At 39.6% G+C, this 10282-nt stretch overlaps 2 protein-coding genes across 4 annotated transcripts in view; both read left to right on the plus strand.

The window, feature by feature from the left end:
• FAM135A (family with sequence similarity 135 member A) overlaps positions 1-2732 on the plus strand; it is a 79288-nt gene extending 76556 nt beyond the window's left edge. For all 3 annotated transcript variants that reach the window (XM_063389442.1, XM_063389444.1, XM_063389443.1), the window contains 2 exons: positions 514-627; positions 1383-2732. In XM_063389442.1, the coding sequence (XP_063245512.1) occupies positions 514-627; positions 1383-1588 (320 nt within the window). In that variant the 3' untranslated portion in view covers positions 1589-2732. The remainder of the gene's footprint in view (positions 1-513; positions 628-1382) is intronic.
• A 3499-nt stretch (positions 2733-6231) lies between these two features.
• On the plus strand, positions 6232-10175 carry SDHAF4 (succinate dehydrogenase complex assembly factor 4). The gene is made up of 3 exons (XM_063389446.1): positions 6232-6369; positions 8700-8852; positions 9989-10175. Exons 1-3 carry the CDS (start codon positions 6330-6332, stop codon positions 10096-10098), a joined length of 303 nt encoding a protein of 100 aa, XP_063245516.1. The 5' UTR covers positions 6232-6329; the 3' UTR covers positions 10099-10175.
• The last annotated feature ends 107 nt before the right edge of the window (positions 10176-10282 follow it).

The following is a 10282-nucleotide window of genomic DNA, read 5'->3' on the forward strand; positions in this document are numbered from 1 at the left end:
GGTTGTGCTGGTTGGATACTGCATCTGTGCTAGAGCTGGCGAAACCTTGCAGTGAGGCAGTTCCTTACAAAGGCACCTGCACTAGGTGGGCTGTATCATGTATGTGTCAGTGCTAGGCATGAATTCTAATGCAGCTGTTGTCTGAAACATCAGTGAAGACGAGGCACCATCCATCTTTAGGTTTCTTTAGGTGATGTGGAGGCTTTACTCTCTTCCGTAGACCCAGAAACCAACCACTGTATTCTGAAGAGACAAGAGGAAGGTTTGAACCATACTCAGTTTAATGGGAAACTCTACAACTGAGCCATGGCCCAGTGTATTAAAATTGTACAGAGGGAAGGCTGGTACCAAACATCTCATTATTTTGTAGCTCTTTCTATTGTAATGGTTTTTTCTTCCTTTTCATGTAAGATCCTGTTACAAATTAGTGCCAAATATCAGTTGTAAAATGTTTCATTATTCTGTAGTAATAGATCAGAGGATTTGCTATAAGTGATACCTTTTTTCTTGCAGGTCTTCATTACTTCAAAAATATTGTGTTAGTAGGATCTCTGCAGGATCGTTATGTTCCTTATCACTCTGCTCGCATTGAGATGTGTAAAACAGCTTTAAAGGATAAACAATCAGGTAATAAATATCCTGCAGAATAAACAAACCACTCAGGTTAAAACCTCACACATATCAATCTCCTCACATTTAATTTTGGCTGCTTAACTGAGGCACCTCTATTATGTGTTTAGAAACTCTGGGCTTACTTTGCAGTAGCAGAGAGAGAAAATTCACAACACATACAGTCTGACTTGCTTTCTGTATCTGTCCTGTTCTGTTACATGCTGATGGAGATGACACTGAACAGGTTTCTAGCTTACTGACCTCACTGAAAGTTAGGTGAGATAGACACAGCCCTTGATGCACTATTCCATGAACAGGGAGGACAAATCGTTTTGAGTTTTGAGGGTATCAAATGGTAGCATCAAGCCCTGGGCTGTATTTAGCTGCGGCTTAATAATAGCACTGAAAGAAAAGGTAATATTTCCATAATCAGTTAGGGTCAGTTGTTGTACTTACTGTTGAGATATCCTAGCACAATTGCATTCTAGCACTGTATATTGGCAAATAACTTTTACATAATGTAATAAATTATTACTGATAAGTACATTCTCACTATAAACGTACAAATACTAAAACACATAGCTGCAAATTATTTTTCCAACATTTCTAGACAAAATTAAAGTTTCAGTATATTCTATCTTAACAGAACCACAGCATAACACATTTCATTACTTCTCTTACTCTGGAAAGTGTTCATTTTGAGTTCAAGGTCAAAGAATTGTGTTTCTTTCTGGCAATTCACACAGTATAACTTTTCTTTTCCTCTACAGGACCAATTTATGCTGAAATGATCCAGAACCTGCTTCTGCCAGTTCTTCAAAATAAGGAATGCAATTTGGTTCGTTATAATGTAATTAATGCATTACCCAATACAGCAGATTCTCTCATAGGGAGAGCTGCACACATTGCTGTTCTTGATTCAGAAATATTTTTAGAAAAATTCTTTCTTGTTGCTGCCCTAAAATATTTTCAGTAGAGAAAAGCATTGTAAGAGACTTGGTTATTACCTCATTAACAGATGAATTCAGATAATGTGTGGTGTTAAAGTATAGCTGCAGCTGTATTTTAAGAGATATTTATACTTTTTATATGGAAGATAATTTATATCATCCACACTTAGGGCTTTTTAACATCAACTTTACTTTCTAGGTAATGTGACTGTGCAATATTTTTTTATTTTGTTCTTTTTACTTTTCTATTACTTTTTCTTAATTTTGGGTACCTAATTATTTGGAGATTAAAGCACAGTGTGTGGTTTTGTTTGGTTGGTTATTGGCTTTCAGACAACAGAAATGGATGTTACTTGGCTACATTTTACAAGAGGCTTTAGATGCCAAAAATAAATTGGATTTTAAAATTCTGACAATGTCTTACGTGTTCACTTGTCGTATTTTAGCACTGTAGGAAGTTTAACTGGAAACACAATGAGCTGCTAAAATACTGGATATTTGAAAATTACTATATCTGCTACAGCTTAACAGTTTTCTACAAAATCATTACTGTCATTGTTAAATATGTTGTGCCTGTGGGAATATATTTTCTACTGATCTCAAAAACATGCTAGTTTACATATTCAAATTTTATTACTGGAACTTTTGTTTTCAGAAGCAAATGGCAACTAAGGATTTTTGAATGTTCAGTGATAGCTGCCTTCAAATAATTGGGGTTTTGCAAGCTATTAAGATGGTTCTTTACTCTCTCAGTTCTTCAGATGAACATGGACAATTTTATGTGGACTTCCCTGTATATACTTAAAATAAGTAAATGTTATAAATTTCTGCAATACTTTTATGAATTTAAGCAATTTTTAAATATTGTTAAAATGTTTTATTGACTATAAAGTATTGTAAATATAAATCAATACATCTTCAAATGAGACAATATTGTAAACTTTACCTGTTTAGTGACACAGATAAAATGTTTTTGGTATATAGGAATGTTAAAGGTCTGACTTTCTACTGGTGCTGAATAGCATTGTTTGGTTTCTTCTTCCTTCCCTTTTCTCTGTTTCAAACAATAATTCACTAAAGGTGGGGGAAAAGAGTTACATGTGCATTCACTAATTGTACGCTAATTGTAATGAACATTTTTTGAAAAATATAAATTTGTTGTATAATGCATGTTTATTTTTAGCGTTGTGTTATTGCATCTGCTGTTAATAAAATGAACAAATTACTCTAATGAAAGCAATTAAAGAAACTGAAATGTTCCGCTAATTACCAAAATTCTGGGGAGACTTTTTGTATATAATTAATAAATTTGTACTTTTGAAATTAATATAGCAATAAGAGTATATAATGAAGTGATTTTGCATTTGATATGGAATGTTGTATAATAGTCTATATAATATATGGGGGGGAGGGTTCCCTGTAACTTACAAGAAGCTCAAATGAGCATCTCAGCATCTACAGTTCAGCAATGTATACTCTGCTGAGTATTTTATTAGAGCTGTGTTAGGCAAGTCCTTATGGCATAAAGGTATCTTTAATACATTCTCACTATAACAATGCCAATTTTTATTCTTAATTTTGTATTATGATGTTGCTATTAAGGTCTAAATGTTTAAATTATGTTCTGCTATCTCAACTGTCTTTTATTTAACAGTATTACTGGATTTGGCTACTGGCTAGACTTTGAATTGCTGTTTAAGGGAGCTAAAGTTACAAAATATTCCTTGATTCACAATGAAGACTTTATACTGTTCTTAGTAAACAAATATTTAGATGGTTCTGTCATTATTGAAAAATGTCTGTCTTGCTTTCTGTCTCTAGAAATCTGAATGTGTAAAGCATGCTTTTGTGATCAAAAAAGCAGAAGTATCATAACAGAAATAGCCACTTTTTTTTCTTTTTCTTTTTTTGGGGGGGGTGTGTAACATTAGATCCCATTTAAGGCAGCTTGAATTAGGTTTGTTCTTTGAGGAAAATGGATGGTGCAGGAAATCATGTGATATTTGCGTGTAAGTATATCAAGGAATAGGGCGAATTACGAGAACATTAAATTCATTCTCTCTTCCTTATTTTTTATTGCCTACTCCATATGTGGTCTGGTAGCCCTCTCAGTTCTGTAGCTTTTCTAAGGGCTGTTTGCCATCCCAAAGTCCCAAAGGCATGTCTGACAGTAGTGAGAGGCATGATCACCCCAACATGTCCTTGAAGCATAGGAAGTTGATGTTACAGACTGTATGGTCACTTGCAGTTGCTCTCTGAACAACACCTGCAGGCAGGGATATTTTGGACTACTGTGCATGTGCTGCATGGCATGTTCCCCCTACTCCTGCAGTTTTCTGCCTTCTCTTTCCTAGACCTAAATACAGACTGGAGTATATATATGTCAGTGTCACCTGCTGCAGTAGCAGCTATAAGGCTGCTACTCACCATCTCACCACTCTTCTCTTTGAAAGAGGACTTCATCTTCCTTTAGGGATAGTGACCTCTCCTTCGTGCTGGTATCCTGCAGCTGCTTGAAAGAGAATTATGCTGCTTATGGAAAGAGAGGTAAGAACTGAGGTCTTAACATTCCTTTAACTGTCAGTGTCTTGTTCCCTGAAGGCAGTAGGCTGGGACTGTTATTTTAAAAAGCTCTCAGTGATATTATTAGGAGATCACTGCATAAAATGACATAGTGTCTGAACCTCCGTTTCCATTTTGTGTATATAAATTAATTCCTTGGGTTTCCATGTTGTGTATATAAATTAATTCCTTGGGTTGTGTTTGGATCCTCGATACAAACTAAACTTCCTGTTCCTGTAAATCCAGGCATTGCTACTACTTTGGAAAAAGAGTTGTTATACTTGAAATGACCAGGTTTTGCAGCAGAGCCAAGAGATTTGACATTGGTGGAAACTTACTCAGTAACCATGAAACAACCTTGTTTCCAAGGCGGTTTTATTTGCCCAGCCCTGACCGGGTGTGGTGCTCAGATAACTGCGGTGCTTGACATGGTCTCAGAGGCACAGAGGGCACAAAGGCAGTATGAGTACACTCGCTGTCCAGGGCAGTGCTGCTGGTGCTTTCCAGGTAGTCCCCAAGACCCATCTGGCCCATCTGAACTGACCTGCTGCAAGCTTTGTGCTAGCTGTAAATCTTTTATTCCTCACATTTTAGAACAGCAAAAGTAAATAGAATATTGTTTGTGTCATCTCGCAAAGCAAGCTGCAGTGCAAGAGATAAATGATCAGTAAACAGAGGAAGGAAAACAAGAAAAGCAGACATTCCATTTAATCACAAAGTACAAAATTCCTGTGGTGTATGCTACATTTGTTTTTATCAATGGTAAGATTTATTACCTCCTTAGGCAAAAGATCTAGAAATGAATAATTCAGGAGTTACAACTGAATTTTTACAGCAATACAGTAAATAAAGACAAGAAATACATTTTGAAGACAGTTAATTTTTAGGTGGATAAGCAGTAGCTCATTAATCTTTCACTGCTATTTCATTCTTACCATTTGAAATTGGACATGTGTGCTTGTACCTATGATGTATGCAATACATGTATGATTTTTCATGGATTTTGTTAAGCAGTTTAAGAGCAGAGCTTACTATTGCTTGGTGTCTGCAGGCAGCTTGGTAAGTTTTTTTAAGGGAAGGATTTAATGTTTTTATTGTACTGAACACAAATAATAAGTTCTTGAACTTCGAGATCTGTTTAGGCTTTTTCCTGCTGCTTTTGGGCAGAGCATTTTTTTCTGCGTTCGTCTTTTATTTTGTCTGACCTAGGGGCTCAGCATCCTGCTGTTAGAATACAGGAAGGGGTTTCCATTATTTTCAGTCTCTAATGTCTAATTAACCGTGTCATAAAAGGCTGATTGAGAAAATGTCACTCATAAGGCAGTCAGTTAAATTTAATTACTTTCAGTGTGTAGGCATTGCCAGATGTAGCTCAGTAAGCACCAGGGAGTGCTGCTGCTCTTCAATTTACCAAGATTTACTTTCTTAAAGCTTTCGTATGTGAACAAAAAATGCTATTTTAGATTCAAATCTCCACGTTATCTTCTGCAGTGTCTGTGGACAGAGTGAATTCCGTTTTATCTATGTACAAGGTTAGCTGGAGAAGTTTCAAGAGTGACAAAAAGCCAAAGTTGCCATATTCAAAACATTACCTGTAGTTAATTACCTGGAGTGCCACTGCATGAACGCAGGCATTACTTATCCCAGGGTTAGGGTTATACTGAGCGTTCAAAGCAACTTCACTGGTCAAACTCGGAAACCAGAAAGATGCCGTCTGAAAGCACAAACTGGACATCACTATGGTGCTAGCCAAAGTTCCTTCGTGTCCTAAGCAGCCTTTGTGTATTATTTGAACAATGTACATTTTTTTTTATAATTCAAACAAACAACAACCAGAAAACGCAACTCTAGCTGGACTGCAGTACACACTGAGGGAGAAACGGGTACTTGCAACGCTAAACTCTTCACTGCATCGAAGAAGATGTCTTTGCTCCAGGTTTGCCCAGGGGTGGAGAGAAGAGTTACAGCGTATTTCTCGAGCACCTCTATGAGCCCGTAGCTGTCTCCATCGGAACCGTGGCTGCCTAGGCGCCGTTCGCCTCTGTTTACCGGGGCCGGGAGCAGTGCGGGGGCACGGGAGGATGGTGAGGCCGCTGAAGCAACCCCGAGCGGGGCCGCGTTCGCCGCCCCGGCCCGCCTGGAGCCGCCGCCGCCTTGGGCGCCTGCGCGGGGCCGCTGCCCGCCCCGCACGGCTCCGTCCCGGCTATGGCTCTGCGGCTGCTGCGCGGCGTGCCCGGGGCAGCGAGTAAGAGGCGGGCGGAGGGCGGGAGGGCCGGGGCTGTGCCGCGGAGGGGCTCCCCGGCTCCGCTGCCCTTCCTGCCGCAGGAACTGACGAGCCAGGGGACGGGGCGGGCGCCGCCCGGGCTGCCGGCGCTGGGTGGGCTGGAGAGCGCCCAAGATGGCGGCGGGTGGGGAGTGCGGCGCGCCCGCCGCCTCAGCCCGCGGGCCGGGGCTTTCACGGCTGTCCCCGCGCCTTCCACGCCCGTACCGCTTCCCTGCCCTAGCCCCTTCCCTCCCTCCTCCCCCCACTCTGTGTTAATATTCTGCCCTCTATTGCAAACATACTGCTGTCGGGCAAAGCTGTTGTTACGGAGGTTTTCTTGCCCTGTCGTTGCTTCATACTTCTTAGCGGCAATAAAATGTTAAACAGCAGTTTCTCGTTTGGAGAATAGCTGGAGGAAACGTGCTGTGGACCTGGAAGTTACGGGTCCGTGCCCTTCACCTGAGGAAATTCGGGTGATTTGTTTATAGAGAAGTAAGGCAGACTGGATAACAGAGCTTAGCCCACAGGCCTCAGCTTGGGCTCTTTGTTGGCTCTCCGTCAAAAGCTGAAGTTCTGAGATGCTATTGATACAATACTCCTAAAACAAACCAGTATGCTGTATGTTAATGGAAGAGCTGTTAAAAATTTGCTGTCAGATGTTTGTGCTCTATTTGGCTGTCAGGTTCATGGCGAGATGTGGATGATGCTCTAATCCTCTGAGCATACCAATGTGTGCCCAGCTCCCACTGCATGGATGGCTTTGTTAGGATAAATCACAGGCTGTGGACCACTTCAAAAGATGGAATATTGCAGCACAGCAACTTTATTGGTATTTTCAACTTCAGGTTCAGTTATATAATGAATAAATGGGAGGGCTTTGTGACACCGTGTAAAAGAAGAGGGAATCAAAGATCAGTTTGTAGGATGGGATTTACTATTGTTTGTAGTTCATCTCATCTTTTTCAGAGATGTTTAATGTTGAACTTTTGGTCACTTCTCTGTCAAGAAGAGTATATTTTGGTCAAGAATATCAAGTAAATCAAGGAAAATGGACTTTGCCTCTTCTCTGGTGACAGAGATAATCAATTTCATACCAGTACCTTAAGCTGATTTTTATTTGAATTTGGACTAGAATGCCAGCTATAATTTTCTAGCTAGCTTTGCTTCTAGTTTACTGAAGAATGGCAAGAAGCTTGGCAGGATTAGAAAGACCCAATGTTTGCAACAGGTTAGATCCTTTACTTTTGATAGTTTGTTATGTCAAACTTAAAGCAAAAAAAAAATTACTCCTTTGGGGCATTGGCAGCAGTTGGCAGACATAATATAGTTTATGTAGCTGTAGGCTTTGGTATGAAAGATGTGGTATTTTAAAATGAATGAATATGCTGATTCTGGGAATACAAGTGAGTTCTTAGTTGGTGTATATTAAGGTGAGTCAGATTGACAGTGGTTTAGAAGGCTTCCTGATTCAGTCTCCTCAGGAAAGTAGAATAATGGTTCTTTCAGGTACTTTGCACCCAGCTGGTACAGGGGGGATTTCTGTTTGAATCTTGCTTCTTAAGAAATGTCAGAAGTTCTTTAGGCACCTGTCCCCAGACAAAATATTTTTAGTGGATAGTTAATGCTCACTGTGCACATTTGGCTTTTTTAATCAAATTATTAGTAGAACTTTAAAGGAAAAAAATTAATGCTTTTAATGAAAGCATTTGCATGCAGTTACATAATTGAACTTAAAAATGCTCAAAGTTTTGCTTTTGACTATCAGCTGAATTATTTTACCATCCTAAGGGAAACCCAGCTATCCTCTGCCGACATTCTAGGAAACCTGTTACTAAGGGAACGTTTTATTTTTTAAAACTTTCCTTTGGGAAAGCAGAAGCTTTTTCTGACTAAAAAGCTGCTGGAAATGAGCCAAGACATGGAAATCAGCAGGTTTCTTGGGGGAGGTTAGGATTTCTCCTGGAAAACAGACTGTACTGGTCTATGCTAGCATAATTACTGTTTAAGAGTCTAAAATAAAAGAAAGTAACAGCAAAGATAAGTTAAAGCAGTTTAACACACACTGTTTATGTGAACTGAGTTATACAACTAACACAATTTTGCCTACATATGTTTCTAGGGCCAAAAATAATTATCTGTGCTGATTTCTTAGGTGTTCGTGAGTTGAATGTTAAAAACTTTTTGAGTTGGTTTTCCTGCCTTCCTCTCTCTCATCCTTGAAGTAAGATTTTTCAGAGGTGCTCTGGAGAGTCACAGCGTTGCTCAGTGTCAAACTCCCACATTTATGCTACACGTGTCCCTTTGCTTGATAGAGTCGTCACTTCTGTGCCACTTGCGGAGCAGCTCCAGCTCTAAGCCAGGAGGAAGATCTGAACCTGCTAAGCAGCCTCTAAAGAAACCAAAGTTACCAGTGGGGCGGTTTGATGAACCAGAAGAGTCCAGTATGGAGAAGGAACCCCTGGAAAGTAAGTAATGTTTTACAAAATTGAAAGCTGTGTTTAAAGGCAAGACTGCGAGATGCTGTGCTGATGTCAGTTCAAGAAGGTGACAGGCATTCAGCACTCTTTAGAATAACTTTCTAAGCTTATTGACTCTGAAAAAAAAATAAAACCAGAGAGGCAGGGTAGTGGGCAGAAGTTGCAGCAAACTGTGCACCAGGGGAGAAGAGTCTTCAGAGCAGCCATAGTCAAACACTGTAGCAAGTCACAGAAAACCTGGGCTTCCTCTGCCCTTGAAGATAAGCACGTGTGCCTGGGTGTCCTGACTTAGTACCAGCCCTGCCTTTAGCAGGGCTTGAGCCGAGTGCTTGCCAAAGGTGCCTTCCACCACCACAGAATATTGCACAATTCAGGGCAATGTAGGTGGTATTGGTCTGTAACAGTACAGCTGTAAATGGTGCCAGTAAACTCACCAGGGCACCAGCTACTTGGCATTATTCAAAAGGCCTGTTTTATTTCTTAGTCCACAAAATGTTTCTCATTTATGCTGCACTTTGTGGCCAGCATTTCTTAGTCTTGCAGGCAATGTTTTGAAAAGAAACAACACTGAGTTTACTGAGCAGCTTGGTGAGCCTGGGCAGACCTAACAAACTGGTGTGGTTGTTGTGTTCTGGTGACCTCAGTGGAGTTGCATGACAAGATTGAGGCACAGATACATCACTGCTGAATTAAATATGAACATAAGTTTTTTGTCACATGGGAGAAAAACAGAATATCTTTCTTTCTTCTTTTTAATTAGCCATCTTTACTTAACTAAAACCCTTAGTCATGCCTTGTATAACTCACCACAGTGTGATGTTCTGCAACAGTTCATCAGTAGCAATAACCCATGTTTGTCTATTTTGAGGTCTTGAGGACAAGCTTTTTAGTGTATCAGTAGATTACTATAAACATCCAGATGACTGGATGCTAATTGCAGTCAAAAAACCTGAAGTTAATTTTGTAGGACTCTAGGAAATGTTTAACTCAAGGTTGCTTTTCAAAACAAAAAATAATTGATTTTGTCTTTGAAAATGAAACTAAAAGGAGAACATCATAAATGTTAGCATCTTTATATTTGTCAGTATTATAGAAATTTTAATGAATTTTCCCTGTTATTTTAGAATTCCCTGATGGAATCAATCCTACTACAAAAGAGAGGGGTGGACCAAGAGGCCCTGAACCTACACGTTTTGGAGACTGGGAGAGAAAAGGACGTTGTATAGATTTCTAATATTTCAGTGTCTCTATTGCTAATAAAATATTTCTAGTTGCTGAAAAATATAATGTACAGAAGAAGTCTCACCTGGATTTGTTGTGAAGCTTATTGTTTCTGATGTGCCACCACATTCTGTCATGTGATGAATTTTCTGAATAATGCAATGTCATTAACACAATGCTGCAGCTCAGATTGTGGA

This window comes from Prinia subflava, chromosome 2, assembly GCF_021018805.1.
Source record: "Prinia subflava isolate CZ2003 ecotype Zambia chromosome 2, Cam_Psub_1.2, whole genome shotgun sequence".
Classification (NCBI taxonomy): domain Eukaryota; kingdom Metazoa; phylum Chordata; class Aves; order Passeriformes; family Cisticolidae; genus Prinia; species Prinia subflava.

Excerpts from the sequence above, each read along its gene's own strand:
- SDHAF4 (XM_063389446.1), top strand. The coding sequence starts at position 6,330 with ATGGCTCTGCGGCTGCTGCGCGGCGTGCCCGGGGCAGCGA. Across the intron at positions 6,370-8,699 it reads CGGCGTGCCCGGGGCAGCGA|AGTCGTCACTTCTGTGCCAC; the intron begins GTAAGAGGCGGG and ends TTTGCTTGATAG. Across the intron at positions 8,853-9,988 it reads GGAGAAGGAACCCCTGGAAA|AATTCCCTGATGGAATCAAT; the intron begins GTAAGTAATGTT and ends CTGTTATTTTAG.